The sequence below is a fragment of the Talpa occidentalis genome, unplaced genomic scaffold, assembly GCF_014898055.3.
Source record: "Talpa occidentalis isolate TD23 unplaced genomic scaffold, MPIMG_talOcc4v2.1 talOcc4.5, whole genome shotgun sequence".
NCBI classification, from domain to species: domain Eukaryota; kingdom Metazoa; phylum Chordata; class Mammalia; order Eulipotyphla; family Talpidae; genus Talpa; species Talpa occidentalis.
Window position 1 is genome coordinate 84102286 of NW_023604861.1, and position 16635 is coordinate 84118920.

The 16635-nt window shown below is 36.9% G+C and overlaps 1 protein-coding gene across 4 annotated transcripts in view; it reads right to left on the reverse strand.

Moving 5' to 3' along the window:
* Positions 1-16635, reverse strand: part of EXOC6B (exocyst complex component 6B) — a 586102-nt gene that overhangs the window by 505648 nt on the left and 63819 nt on the right. For all 4 annotated transcript variants that reach the window (XM_054701727.1, XM_054701728.1, XM_054701726.1 and 1 more), the window contains one exon: positions 598-763. In XM_054701727.1, the coding sequence (XP_054557702.1) occupies positions 598-729 (132 nt within the window). In that variant the 5' untranslated portion in view covers positions 730-763. The remainder of the gene's footprint in view (positions 1-597; positions 764-16635) is intronic.

Below are 16635 nucleotides of genomic sequence, written 5' to 3' on the forward strand. Positions count from 1 at the left end.
ACACAAATTATTAGAAATAAAAGAGAAGATTAGTGAAGTAGTGAGGTTTAAGTTCAATAAGCAAAGTGGTTATCCAAGGTAAGTGAATTTGCTGTGCCAGGGACCAGACCAAAATGGCTACCCTCCTCCCTGAACTTGAATCTGTCATACTAAAGAAGAACCCTTATATTCTGGTAGAATATATTCCAGCTCACACCATCAGTGATATTTTCCTTTGGCTTAGGTTGCCATGCTACAAAGACTTCTATAGAAATATCTTAAAATTCCATCATCTTACAGTGATGGCTTTTACCTAGCAAGGAAATAGATAGATGTACATGAAAAGTAAACCAAGTTTCTGTTTAAAAGTAAATTTTACTGATTTTGTTACTGGTTCTCATTCACATGTAATTACCCAAAATAAATTTTAACTTAAAAGGGCATTCTTTTAGATAAACGCCATAATCCCAATTATTTATGTTTCAATATAAATTCCTTCCTAACTATACAAAAAGTCATGACGATAAATATGTAACCTGCAATGTATTCCACTCCTTTAATGCTAATCAAAATCCTAGCACAGGGTGGAGAAACGAGTCCCTCTTAAAGTCTCCTTACTTTGAGTTTCTGTGCTTCTCCTCTCACTTTCAGCAGTTCAGTTATAGAGTCCACAAAACCCTGGTAATGAAAGTTGCACATTTTCTCAATTTCTCGGTCATGATTGCGAATGCGAGTTTCGAGCTTCTCCATGAATCGTCCATGTTCCTCACCATCATAGACAGACCTTTAAAAAAAAGGCATAAAGATCACACCAGATTTACTTCTAACAAATAGAAACAGAATTACAAACCCAGAAGCAAATGTATTTGGAAAATAGATAGATCTGGGGCATAAGCCACAGAGTCATCCAATTGTGTTAATATTGTCCTCATGTCAGATGAATTTTGGTTTTAGGAAAACCAAACATTTTGCTTCTTTATTCATTCAAAAATATTTTAACGCTTACTGATATTTATCATAGGGGGTCTCATGAAATGAAAGGCCTGAATTAAAACTCCTTTGTGCCTTTTTAGCCAAATTGAGTTCAAAAAACTCAATTTTGAATGAACCCAACCATCCAATTATTACATAACTATACCAAGAAGCTAAACTGCTGAAGAAATATTACATAGCTGTGCTGTAGATTCAGTTTTGTTATGGAACTAAAAATCTAAACTGGGTACTCAATAACACTACATAATACTACCAAAACTATCCCCCTCCACTGCCACTCCAAAAATCTTTTCTTAGTCTCTAAAATAACTATGTGTAAGAACCTTACTTTTGCCTCTCCTCAACTGTTTACTCTAACATGACTATATACTTCTCAAGAGAAAAAAGAAAACTGGCCTACCTTTCCTCCTCTCCCACTAAGATCAATCAAGCTACTTAATCTGTATCACCTACTCTGTCCACTTTCCTATAACAATGCAGAAAGCATTTCAAGCTCTTATCTATAGTCAATCTTCCTTGTGACCTCCACAATGGAAATATACAAAGAATCCAAGTGGGAGAAGAAAGAGAAATATGAGGAAAGGCAATATAAGAAAATGGGTATTCCAGAAGGGGAAGAGAGAGAGAACATAAAACTTATTCAAAGAAATAGTGAAGGTAAACTTCCCAAACCTGGAGAATGAGAAAAATAAAAGAAGCCATGAGTATACATTGCAGGAAAAGGAAGTCTCCTTAAATAAATGGTGTTGGAGAAACTGGACAGGCATATGTAAAAACATTTTCTAGAAACAAACCACTATCTCACACCATACACAAAAATTAACTCAAAATGGATTAAAAAAAAAAACTTGTAAGAAAACATAGGGAAAACATTCTATAACATAGGCTTCAGTAATGTCTTTGTGGATTTGTCTCCAAAAGCAAGAGAAATAAAAGAGAATATGAACAATTGCTTATATCAAACTAAAAATCTCTGCACAATGAAAGAAAGTGAAAGAAAATGACATCTACTAAATGGGAAAAAATGTTTGCTTATCATTTATCTAACAAGGGATTGATTGCCAAGGTCTCAAAGTTATACAACTAATAAATAACCCAACCAAAAAATAGGCAGAAGAGCTAAATAGGCACTTCTCAAAGAACACATACAGGCACATGAAAAATGTTCATTATTACTTATCATCAGGAAAAGGCATCAAAACCACAGTGAGATACCACTCCACAACTCTGAGAATGGCCCACATTGAAAAGAACAGAAGAAACAAGTGTTGACAAGGATTTGGAGAAAAAGGAATCCTCTTCCATTATTGGTCCAGCCCCTATGGAAAACAGTATGGATATTCCCAAAAACATTAAAAATAGACCTACTGTATGATACAGCAATTCCATTCTTAAGTATTTACTTGAAGAATCCAAAAACAGTAATTCAAAGAGAAGTATACACTCCTATGTTCAAAACAACATAAGTATCCACTATGAGTGGATTAGAAAGATGTGGTATAAATACATAATGGAGTACCACTTAGCTAGAAAAAAAACAGAGAAACTTTTGTCATTTATAACAACATGGATAGAACTGGAGGGGATTATGCTATGCAAAACAAGTCAGAAGGAGAAAGACAAACAGCAGATGTTGTCATTTATATTTAGAATATAGAGAAACAAAATAAAGGACCAGATACAACCAAACCAATAACAAACCCCAGAAATCTGACTGTAGAATTGAGGTTACCAGAGGGGGATGGAGAAGAGAAGAGCAGAGTAGGGAGGAGTGGAGGACTATGGATACCTTGATGGAGGGTGTGGTGTGTAACATACTTAAAGGGTGTGATCCTATACCTCTAAATCATATGCAGAGTTATAAATTAATGTTGCCTTAACAAAAGAGAAAATAGGAAACAATCAATTACAAATCTTCTTAAGTATCAGCCTCACTCTAAATTTCTACAATGTACTTCCTCCCTCAAGTTCATTAAGTAATAGCATAAAGATTACATGCTTTTATAATAATGTAAACAGGTAGTTCAAAAACAGAATGAATTCTCCACATCCTGATCACTAGTCCCCAACTGTTTCTCCTATCTGAGGGTTATTATCATTACAATAATCTATTTAATAATGATGATGGTGAATTACACAGAAGATTTAAAATGGTTCCCCTGTCGCTACATGCAAAAGAATGAAGCTTGACCACTACCTCACACCATACACAAAAATCAACTCAAAATGGATTAAAGAACTAGACATAAGACCTGAAACCAGGGCCTCCCCGGTGGCGCAGCGGTTGAGCGCTGGGTTGCGAAGCTGCCCGCAGCCTCCGCGGAGCCGGTTCGATCCCCGGCTGCTCCCAGGCCACCGGAGGAGGGTTCCACATGGCGCGCAGACCTCTCCTGCCGCCCGCTGCTCCCCTCAGCAGTGTACTTCGGTCCTTCTGCCTGCTCTGCTCCCTGCTCTGGATCTGGTGAATTCTCTCACCCTCCCGCGCTTCTGACTGTACCCAGTGCATGTATAAACAAACAAACAAAATAAATAAATAAATTAAATAAATAAAGCATGCCTCTATAAAAAAAAAAAAAAAAAAAAAAAAAAAAAAAAAGACCTGAAACCATAAAATACATAGAAGGAAATATAGGCGAAACACTACGTGATATGCACATCAAAGACATCTTTACAGACACATCACCCAAAGCAGTGTTAGTGAAGGCAAAGATAAATAGCTGGGACTACATCAAATTAAAGAGCTTCTGCACAGCAAAAGAGACAATAACAAAAACAAAGAGAAACCCCACCGACTGGGAGAACATTTTTGCACCCAACACTAATGATAAAGGACTGATCACAAAAATCTGCAAAGAGCTGATGAGACTCAACAACAACAAAGAAGATAATCCTGTCAAAAATGGGCAGAAGAGCTGAAAAGAAACTTCTCTGAAGAGGAAATGAAAATGGCCAACAGGCATATGAAAAAATGTTCAACATCACTTGTCATCAGGGAAATGCAAATCAAAACGACAATGAGATACCATCTTACACCAGTGAGAATGGCACATATTAAAAAAACTAGCAACAACAAATGTTGGCGAGGATGTGGAGAAAAAGGAACTCTCCTGCACTGCTGGTGGGAGTGCAAACTGGTCCAACCACTATGGAGAGCTGTGTGGAGATTTCTGGACCTATTAAACATAGAGCTTCCATATGATCCAGCAATTCCACTCCTAGGTATTTGCCCAAAGGACACAGAAACATCAATTCCAAAGAGCACCTGCACCCCTATGTTTATAGCAGCACTATTTACAATAGCTAAGCTTTGGAAACAACCCAAATGCCCAAAAATAGATGACTGGATCAAGAAGATGTGGTCCATATACACCATGGAATATTACTCAGCATTCAAAAAAGATAAACACATGCAATTTGCAGCAACATGGATGGCGCTGGAAGGGATCATGCTCAGCGAAATAAGCCAGAAAGAAAAAGAAAAATACCAGATGGTCTCACTCATAGCAGGAATCTAGAAAACTTAAATAAGGGACCAGGAAAATGAATAACTATAAGAAAGTGAAAATCAAAATCAACAAAAAACCATGAACCAGAGACACTCTATGAGGGGTGGGGTGCGGGGAGGGGAGGGATTGGGGTCAAAATAAGGGGGTTGCAATTGTATGGGGAATATAAAAATAAAATTTATTAAAAATAAATAAATAAATAAATAAATAAAATGGTTCCCCTGGGTATCTTGAGAATTTAAACAGAATAAAATGTAAACGCCACATATTTAAAATAGGGATTTCTGGACAGGGAGCTCAAAAGAATTAAAAACAGGGATTTTGGACAGGAATTTGTGTCCCATGAATATGCATCAGGAAATCCACAATTCCTGGATTTTATGTGGACATATAAATATGTGTACAAGCAGAAGCATGTATTTTTAAGGGGAACTGATCCATAGTTTCCATCTGGTTATCACAGAGGTTAAATACCACTGATTTTAAGTTTTGTTTTAAATCACTGACCATAGGAATAAAGCAATTACAGTTCACTACCTACCTATTCAAATTGAATAAGCATTTCAATGACATCTCCGCCTTACTGTAACCAACATATCCAAGATATAATATAACCAAGATATAAAATGCTAAAAAGAAAACCTACTCTTAAATTCTGGAAAGGTCATATGACTACTGAAGTTAATCTAATATTTGTAGTCAATATTATCCTGGAACAAAGAATGGCTTTCCCCTACCTAGCCTGCTGTATAAGCATCTAAAACTAGGGAAAGACTGCCATCTAGTGATGGTTTATTTCTAACATTTCCTGAAACTTAAATTTGATGTGTGCAACTAGAGGGAATTCTTGTAAGTCTAAAAACTGAATTCTATACTTGTTGGCCAAAGATTCATAACTACTTATTAAAAGATATTTTATTTAAAATACTTTACTGTCCAAATCTAATAGAAATCAGGATCTTGAGAAAAAGGCATACGCTTTTAACATGTTCCGGTGCCCTTGACACAAGTAATGCTATCTATGAAATAAATTGCATCTCTAGTTTAATTACTTGTTATAACCCTTGAAAGCTGACCACAGATATGAGGCATATGGAGGAGAAGAGAGAAAGAGACCCACAATGTGGGGAGAAATCACAATAGACCATGGTGGAAAATTATGGATGCTTCCATGGTGGCGGGAGAGCTGCGGTGACTACAACCGGTGGGGAAATCCTATATTTTCAAACATTAAGCAAGATAGTAAAACGATGGCACTTCAATTTTTTTAATTTATTTTTAATTATTTGTGACAATCCAAAGAATAGTGTAGTACCAAGTAAAAGGTAAACAAGAAAAAATCTTGGAAATTAATAACATTTTATAGCCTAAAATTTGACTTAATTACATAAATGCTACCTGCTGGCGTCTGATAATTAAAACAGCATCAAATGAACCACAGATTTTTTGCAAAAAGTAAAATGTTTTATCTTAGTGTCCACTTCTGATGCAAATTTCTAAACACCACACCTAAACACCCCACCTAGATGTGCATATTAAGACAGATTTTAACTTATAAAATGTCACTGGAAGAATTCTATTAAATAATATTTATTACTCCCCTGTACTGAACCAATACATCAGCTCAAATCTTTCAGTCAAAAAGAAAAGTAAATGAATCATGTTATGAACATTTACATCCTTTATATCTTACATATATCATTTAGTTTCCGCGCACCTTATAAATTAGACATTATTCCAAGTTTATAAATGAGGAAACTGAAATCTAAGACAATGAAGCAACTTGCTAGATTCACACAGCTAGATAACTTCAGTCTGTCTGGTTTTAAAGTAAGGAAAGCAAGAAAGTCACATAGAACCCTAAAACATTAAGAGTTGAAAGAGGTCTTGGAGATGGAATACAAAGCTTTTATTGTACAGTGGAGGAAACTGAGGCCAACAAAAGTTAAATGCCTTAATCAAAATTACATTGCTTGTTACTAATACAGCTGGGCCCAGCTCCCAAAGAAAACACAATTAAGAAAGCTAGTATAATATGAAGCCAACACAAAGCTAAGTGGTTGAGGCAGACAGACATAGAGACAGGGGAGAGACTTATTTTCCTTCAAGATGAGTCAGTTGCTTAGTAGTTGTGCCTATACAACAGCCATGCCATTCTTCCTCCTTTTGGGAGAGTCTCAACTTCTTCTGGTATATCACCTTCCCATCCTACTGCAAGGGATAAATACTAATTGATCTGGAAACCAATCATAGTAATTCCATTCCCTTTATCAATGACCAGTTAAAAGGTGACACAACTCTCACCAATGAGAAGTAAAAGGAAGTGTGGCAGTAAGCATCCAAGAAAACAGTTTTCTTTCCTGAAGTATGCAGGAAAGAAACTGCTTTTCATGCCTGCAGTTGCAGCAACCATCCTAAAATGAGAAGAGATTCTACCAATAATCTGGCAGGGATGGCAAAGAGGAAGGGTGGAAAATACCTGGGTCCTTGATGAAGCAATCCTGAAACAGTCCCATCTCCAGAGGGGAAATTTATTCCCAGTTACCCTCGATATTCTGCTATTTGCAAAGGGAAAAAGCCTAAACGCACAACACTGTTCAGTCTTCATAGGTAGCAGGCAAATCAGTGAAACTACCAACGGTAAGTCAAAGTTCACACAATGCTAAGGAATGCTGTTTCCAGCACACAGACTGCTCTTCCACCTTTTCTTCTATAGACTAGTGAAGAGTTAATTCTCATTCAGTCTTCAAATTTCACCTTGTACTTACTTTTTCTGGGAAACTTTCTGCAATCACATAGACATTGATATGTCCTCCTCCTTTTTTAAAAATGGCATCATAGAGTTTATTAAACTATATTCCAGTTATCCATTCACTTCCCAATGTACCCATATTCCCATATTCCTTGTGGGTAGAGACTGTGTCTTGCCTGTTTTCTCTCCAGCTCCTACTACAGAGTCTAGCATGGAGAAGATCCTCCATGTATACTGAAGGTGGGTAAAGAAGAAAGACGAGGAGACTAGCGATGTGAGTTTCTGACTGCTTCAAAGATGAACACAAAAGAGTATCACATCAAAGTTTATCTGTTGACATGTTTTCAGAAACAATGGAGACACAAGCACTGAACATTTTGCTTTTTGTTTTCGATTAAGCCAAGAAAAAAATTCCAGAGTTTACTCTGGTCTTTTCTTTCTCATATATATGTTTCTTAACTTCTGTCATGGTTTTAGCCCTGAAACATTTTCTTCTCATTAAGCTCCATAAAAGCATCATTAGTGTTTTTGTTTACTCCAAAAGTTAAAAATAAAGTGGAAAAACAGATTTTGAGCATAATGCTGAAAGAGAAATTGCAAGAGGTCAAGAGGAGTTTAAAGTCCCTTTCTCTCCATGCTTCAGTGTGTCTATCAATTTAATACAGACCTTACAGTGGTAATTTGGATGCTCTCAGTGCATAAACATGAAAGTAGATCACTATGTATCATCATCAATGACAGGGGGAAGCAAATGCCAGTTAATTAAGTCTAAGCTGAAGATTATCCCCAAATGTTTTTGTACTACCCCAGAAGCTCAAACACATTCAAATCCTTTTTCCATCCTTGCAGATACCAAGGCCTCCAACTGACTCCACCAAGAGAGCCCATGCAACCAAAAGAATGCTGAGATGAAGATTCCCCTCAAGGCAGGAAGGGAACTCCGTACTTCCATGATGGTTGTTTTCAGTGGGATAAAACAGGGTGGAGCAGTTTCATCTGGCAACTAGCCAAAGGGCCTACTAAAAACCTGGTATTGGTTAAACAGCACAGGAAAATAGAGAAGGGGAACTTGTCACAAAACATCAGTCAAATCAACAACAGACTATTAGGAAATAAACTAATGAAAGTAAGGAAATTCCAAATTAAGGATAAAGAGACTGTCTCAACTACATGATAATGTCACACTGTTAGAACAATTAATCACTATAAGTAACTGAAGACACAAAGACATTACAGGATATGTTAGTGGCTTCATTTTGGCCTCTATATCAATTTGTATTAAGTGCAAAAAGATTTCTTCCTATGGAAGCTTTCAGTGGAGTCCATGAAAGATAGCGGCTAAAGTTGGATTACAGATGTTGCTGAGAAATAAAACAAATAATCCACCTACAGCCTAATGATACCCATTGAATCTAACCTGGAAAATTGCTAGAAGCAGAGTAGTAATACAGCTGGCATATACAAGGTTATTGGCAGACTAGCTCCAGTTTCATTGCATGGCATTCAAAGCATCAAGCTTAACACTTAAACATGCAAATTTGGAGCTAAATGAAACTACTGATTCACTTAATCTCTACCACCACCATAATGAGCCTAATCTAGGGTACGTTGATAAAACTCTTCAAGACCCTTTCCAAAAGGATTACTAAGTGTTTAATTAAAAAGGAGATACTCTGAAGAGAAGATAAATATTTTAAGACTACATATTAATGGAAGAAATATTTCAGAGTCTTCACAGTTATAATTTTGTCATATGTACTATGGTTCCAATGACAAAAATCATAAAGGTATTAAAATACAGAAAAACAAACTGCTGGGGTCAGATATTGGAACACTTCTGGGAACAGTCCTGGTCTAGTTATGCATGTAGATTTTTTTTTTTAAGATTGATTGATTGATTTATACAAGCAGGGAGCAGAGCAGGCAGAAAGACTGAAGGTACACTGCTGAGGGGGGCAGCGGGCGGCAGGAGAGGTCTGCGTGCCATGCGGGACCCTCCTCCAGTGGCCAGGGAGCAGCCGGGGATCGAACCAGCACCGCAGAGGCCGCGGGCAGCTTCACAACCCAGCGCTCAACCGCTGCGCCACCAGGGAGGCCCTAAGCATGTAGATTTAAAGTGGGCTTAACAAAACAGACCAACCAAGTGTCCCAGAATCACTAAATCAAATTTATAATAATAAATGTATCATTTGTAGATGTTCATGTTGTATATAACTTTTCTATCTCAATACATACATGTGTATATACATATATGGATGTATGTTATATGCAGTGTTATGCTATATATGTATAATGATATATACACACATATACATAAAAAAACACATACATTTTTCTGATTTTTTAGACATTCAACTCATGGTCCAATATCATCCACAAGAGGTTGCTTACTGACATGCAAAGGTCAAAAGGGATCACAATTTAAGACTATAAGAAATGAAGACTCTGGGGCCTCCCTGGTGGCGCAGCGGTTGAGCGCTGGGTTGCGAAGCTGCCCGCGGCCTCAGCGGCGCCGGTTCGATCCCCGGCTGCTCCCCGGCCACCAGAGGAGGGTCCCACATGGCACGCAGACCTCTCCTGCCGCCCGCTGCTCCCCTCAGCAGTGTACTTCGGTCCTCCTGCCTGCTCTGCTCCCCGCTCTGGCTCTGGTGAATTCTCTCACCCTCCCGCGCTTCTGACTGTACCCAGTGCATGTATAAACAAAACAAACAAACAAACAAATAAATAAATAAAACATGCCTCTATAAAAAAAAAAAAAGAAAGAAAGAAATGAAGACTCTGAAAGAAGGATGGATATAAGGTATCAGAATGGTTCCATGCCAAAAAAATAAATAAATAAAAGAGGGCACACAAAGTAAGAAAGCAAGCAAAATAAGAAGCCAATGAGAACAATATGGAAGATTAGCTACACTATGAAAAACCTTTCTACTTCTAAACTCCTAAAACTGATGGAATAAGTTTCTAAATATTTCTTAGTGCATAAGTGAGCAGAAAATAAGTACATTTTTCCTGGAGCTAAAACAAAATGGAATGGGAATCCAGATTCTACCAATTCCTTATAAGCTAATGCTTCCGTTTTATAGCTACAGAGAGAATGTGACAAAGCCTAGAATCCACAAAAGGTGCAAGGCCAGTCAAAAACTGTCAAATGAATAAGCCAAGATACCTAAGGCTTATAACCTTAGTAAAAGATAAGGTAGACAAACTCTTCCCCATAAAGGGGGACTGCAAGGAAACTTATCTGTCTGATACTAGGCTCTAGGTGGAGAGAGAAACTACAGTGATAATTTGAAGCCATGAACTAGCCTTGCACAGAAGGAAGGCCTATATTTATACAATTAATACTATCTATGTTTTAATGATATAAGATAACTAAACTGGGAATTTATTTTAAGAGTTGTTCTAGTCTGGTTGTTAATATTGCCAGAAAACTGATTGACACAAAAGTAAATCTTCTCTAAAGGAATACATCTTAAACTATATTTCCAAGAATTCTCACAAATAACATTCCTTTGAGTTGAAACTCAAGCATGAAAAACCACAAAATGCAAGGAAACAAAGCATATAAACAACAACCAACAGCAACACAAATAAGAGAAGCAGACTTGCAAAAGTTTGAAATAAATGTGTGAATCTAAAATGAATATGTAATATGTTTAATGAACTATGCGTAGGAATTACAAAACATAAAATAATCACACTGCAAAAGACATGTAGAACTTTTTGGTAAAACTATAATAAATACTGGGCCTCCCTGGTGGCGCAGCGGTTGAGCGCTGGGTTGCGAAGCTGCCCGCAGCCTCTGCAGCGCCGGTTCGATCCCCGGCTGCTCCCCGGCCACCGGAGGAGGGTCCCGCATGGCGCACAGACCTCTCCTGCCGCCCACTGCTCCCCTCAGCAGTGTACTTCAGTCCTTCTGCCTCTTCTGCTCCCCACTCTGGCTCTGGTGAATTCTCTCACCCTCCCACGCTTCTGACTGTACCCAGTGCTTGTATAAATAAATAAATAAAAATAAATCTTTTTAAAAAAAATTAGCTTTTAAAAAAAAAACTATAATACTTAAAATTTAAATGTGATGGGTCAGTATTTAACTGGAGGATGTATATACAAAACTTACAAAAAATGCAACACAGAGAGACAAAGGGTAGAAAATGTCTTACTTCATTCCAGCTGCTGGAACAAAATACGGCTCACTAGGTAGCTTATCAACAACAGAAATGTATTACTCACAGAGACTGCAAATCCAAAATCAGGGTGCTGGCATCATAAGGGACCTCTTCAGGGTGGGAAACTTGAATCCTCACATGGCATAAGGAGCAAGCAAGCTCTGGGGGTTCTCTATAAGAGCATTAATTCTGCTTCACAGGTTCTGTCCTCATGCTCTAATGGCCTCCTAAATACCCCACCGCCAACTAATACCATCCCCTTGGGGGTTAGAATTTCAACATCAGAATTTTGTGGGAACGCAGCTTTCAGTCTATAGGAGAAAACACTAAAGAAAGGTTATTAAGAACATAGGGAGTGGGATAGGTTTAACGGGAGCTCTGGTAAGAAATAAACAGAAATAGCTGAGAAATAAAAATAAAAAATCACTGAGAAATTCCCAGAAGTGTTGAAAGATATAAGGAAGTAATCCACAATATTAAAAAGTAGGTCTTTAAGCCTTACCAAAAGCAGTCCCTCAACAGAAGAACAATGCTCCTCTCTATAGTGACATCTATCTACATTTAGAATTGGTTGCCTATCTATCCATTGTCTTCCTGGTTCGATTTCATCATACAGAACCTTACTCTGATGGAGATAGTTATACAAATACATGGACCCTTAGCCATTCAGACATTTGGTGTGCCTTTGATCTACACATTCTTCCACTTCCTACAACATCTATTCCAAACTGTTTCCTACTCTCTTTAAGATCCCAAAGTCGATACTGAAAACTTTTACAATTTTATGATTCTATTTATATAAAATTCCAGAAATTCACAGACTAATCGATAGTGACAAAGAAGACAGCTGCCGGGAGTGGGGTGTGGGGTGGCAAGAGAAGAACTACATATTCAAGAGAAGAAGATGTTACTAACTTGATTTGGGTGATGATTTCATGGATGCAAATATACATAAAAACATCAAATTGTACATGTCAAATATGCAAAAAGTTTTATATGTCAATTATATTATAATAGTTATTTAAAAAATAATAGATTTTTATAGCAATATAATGCCAGCATAAGACTCTGAGTTATATAATTATGTACAGTCTGTAAAATAGTGTTAGGGAAGTTTGTAAAATATTTGAATTTAATATACTGAGAATATAATCTCTAGGCCCTAGAGTGAAGTTCTGTAGTGCTTTTTGTTGCCCTCCTTTTTGTGTCCTGCCATATTATCTAATTATTTTTGTTTCTTATATGTCCCCAGAAAAGCATAGCATGTTAAGTTTAAGACAATCTCCTTTATAATGAATGAGTAATCATTTTTACTTTTCACAGTAATTTGTTAATTTTCATGAAAAACAGCTATTTAAATCACTATAATATATAAAGATAAAATTCCATTGTTAGACAAAAATTAACAGGATCTTTATATATGTTTCTTTCCTTACATTTCTGATTATAATAAATAGTCATAATGACTTTTAGTATTCTTAAAACAACATAAAGACATAATCCAGTCAAAAAATGGGCAGAAGAGCTAAAAAGAAACTTCTGTGAAGAGGAAATGCAAATGGCCAACAGGCATATGAAAAAATGTTCAACATCACTTGTCATCAGGGAAATGCAAATCAAAACAACAATGAGATACCATCTTACACCAGTGAGAATGGCACATATTAAAAAAACTAGCAACAACAAATGTTGGCGAGGATGTGGAGAAAAAGGAACTCTCCTGCACTGCTGGTGGGAGTACAAACTGGTCCAACCACTATGGAGAGCTGTGTGGAGATTTCTGGACCTACTAAACAAAGAGCTTCCATATGATCCAGCAATTCCACTCCTAGGTATTTACCCAAAGGACACAGAAACATCAATTCCAAAGAGCACCTGCACCCCTATGTTTATAGCAGCACTATTTACAATTTGGAAACAACCCAAATGCCCAAAAATAGATGACTGGATCAAGAAGATGTGGTCCATATACACCATGGAATATTACTCAGCATTCAAAAAAGATAAACACATGCAATTTGCAGCAACATGGATGGCGCTGGAAGGGATCATGCTCAGCGAAATAAGCCAGAAAGAAAAAGAAAAATACCGGATGGTCTCACTCATAGCAGGAATCTAGAAAACTTAAATAAGAGACCAGGAAAAAGAATAACTATAAGAAAGTAAAAATCAAAATCAACAAACAACTATGAACCAGAGACACTCTATGGGGGGGTGGGGGGTCAGGGAAAGGAGGGAATGGGTTAAAATAAGGGGTTGCAACTGTATGTATGGGGAATATAAAAATAAAATTTAAATTAAAAAAAAACAACATAAAGACAATAGTGTACTTCAAATATATTTCACCTCTCTTAAATTTTATTGGCTTGATAGCTAAACACTACACGATGTTTCAATGTCAGCAAAAAATTATTAGATTGAATACCAGTGATATAAAATATTTTCCATAATAATCATTTAGTAAAAATATGCTTAGAGATAAGCATGTCATCTTATTATATTTATATATTTATATCACTATGTAACATATAATAATAACTATATATTATTATATATTTGCATATTTTATGTGGAGGGGTATAGAGACAAGTGAGAAGAGAATTACAATACATTCAGTTTACAAAACTCAAATTATAATTTCTCCTTTTTGCTACTGATTAAGCTATAACGTTCCCTAAAATTATTTTTACGTTTGTACTAAATAAATCTTTATATTTTTCTTAGTGAATAAATAAATTTGAAAATTGAGTAGACATGAATCTTAACTTCCTGCATTCCAATACAAGAGTCTATCTATATCTCTAGCTACCCTTATACTTATGTCTTCCTATACTCAATGAAAAATATCCTACCTCAATGTAAAACTAACTTAAATTCTAAAAATTTCATTTGCCCTCTACTCCACAGATGCTACTATAGCAATACTTTCCCTCATTTCTATACTTTCAAATGTTTCATCTCTATTATTTCTCTTTTTTTTTTAAAGATTTATTTATTTTTATTTATTTATTTATTTATACAAGCACTGGGTACAGTCAGAAGCGCAGGAGGGTGAGAGAATTCACCAGAGCCAGAGCGGGGAGCAGAACAGGCAGAAGGACGAAGTATACGGCTGAGGGGAGCAGCGGGCGGCAAGAGAGGATCGCTGCAGAGGCTGTGGGCAGCTTCACAACCCAGCGCTCAACTGCTGCGCCACCAGGGAGTCCCTCTATTATTTCTCTTAACAAAACGTGTCCCTCTCTTAAGAAATCATCACAGACCTGCCTTTCTTCTTTTTCAAAAAGATACTATTAATTTCAAAACTCTCTTCTGATAATTTTCCTTCTGGCTTCCTGTTTCTCCTCCTCCTCTCTTTCTCTTTCCCCCTTCCTCCCTCCCTCCCTTCTTCCTTTCACAGAATTATTTAAAAAGCAGTCTACATTCACTGCCTCATTTTCCTCAAATTGGACATGTTCACCATGCCAGTATATCTGTTTCTTATTCACATCACCCCAAAGAGCTCATTCTTGTTAAAGTCTATTTAAAAAAAAAAAAAGTCTACTAATCATCAAATCAAATATTCATTCTTCAGCTCACCACTTACTTGACTCCTCCTTTGTATATGATACTGCTACCTCCAGTTGCTTTCTCAGTTCCATGGCTTCTATTAAATTCCCGTTTCTTGGTCTCAAATAATTCTTTTTTCTGGCCCTCAACTCCTCCTTACCCTTCATCTCCTCTCACTCTTCACATACTCCCTTAGAGTACATGAACACCTCAGGTTTCACTAGTGATTATACATATTTGGTTCCCAAATCAATAACATCAAAACATATTCTGTCAAATACTGTAAACCTGAATATCCAAACAACATTCACTTTCAAAAACATCTCAAACTGTGCATGTCAAAAGTTAAATTCACTAGCGTCCTACCCAAACATACACTTGCCATCTCATGTGAAGGTACCACAGTCACTTGTTACCAAAATTGGAAATTTGTACGATAATCTTGACTCCTCCTTCCAACTACCAATCATCAAGACCCACCAATTCCAACTCAATAATATCTCTTCTGTTTTCTCTTCCTTCCGATCATACCCTGCTATTGCCTAGGTTCATGTCCTCATTAAGTCTCTTCTGAATGACTGTTTCACCTTCCCCTTATTTCTCATATAACCCACCTTTGCTACCTTCTTTCAGTGTCTTTAAATAAAATCCTAATCATGAAGGTTACACATATATCATTTTATTTTTTTGTATTTTTTTTAATTTTTTTACATCATTGTTCATTTTAAACAATATTTGCTTCCCCCCAACCCTCAGGTGTAGTCCCTATAGAATTTCCTTCCCCAATGGACCCATACACCATCACCTCAGTCCCCTGTGCTCCTCACTCCCTCCCTCTGATCCCTCTCCCTCCTTCTCCCCTGCAGGATGTCTCTGATTTATAATTGTCTGTTTTTGCTTTGTTGTGTATTGTACTGTTTTTATTTTTTTACACTGATGTCATATTATTATTCCCCTATATTCCTGCTATATTATTCCCCTATATTCCTGCTATAAGTGAAACCATCCAATATTTTTCTTTCTCCTTCTGGCTTATTTCACTGAGCATAATTCCTTCTAAATCCATCCACGTTGCAGCAAATGGCATGAGTTTATCCTTTTGGATTGCTGAATAATATTCCATTGTGTATATATGCCACATCTTCTTGATCCAGTCATCTATTTTTGGGCATTTGGGTTGTTTCTAGGTTTTACATATTGTAAATAGTGCTTCAATAAATAGTGCTTTAATAAATATAGGGGTACAGGTGCTCTTTTGAATCAATGTTTTTGCGTCGTTTGGGTAAATCCCTAGTAAATCCCTTTGCCGGGTCATATGGTAGCTCCCTTTTTAGTAGACTGAGGAACCTCCAGACAGCTTTCCATAGTGATTGGACCAGTTTGCACTCCCACCAGCAATGTAGGAGAGCTCCTTTTTGACCACATCCTCGACAACATTTGTTGTTGCTTGTTTTTTTGATATGTGCCGTTCTTACTGGTGTAAGGTGGCATCTCAATGTGGCTTTAATTTGCATTTCCCTGATGATAAGGGATGTTGAACATTTTTTCATATGCCTGTTGGCAATTTGCATTTCCTCTTTGGAGAAATGTCTTTTAAGTGTTTTTGTTGAGTCCTGTGAGTTTTTTGTACATCTTTGTGATCAGTCCCTTATCAGTTGACTGGAGAGCAAAGATTTTTTCCCAATCAGTGAGT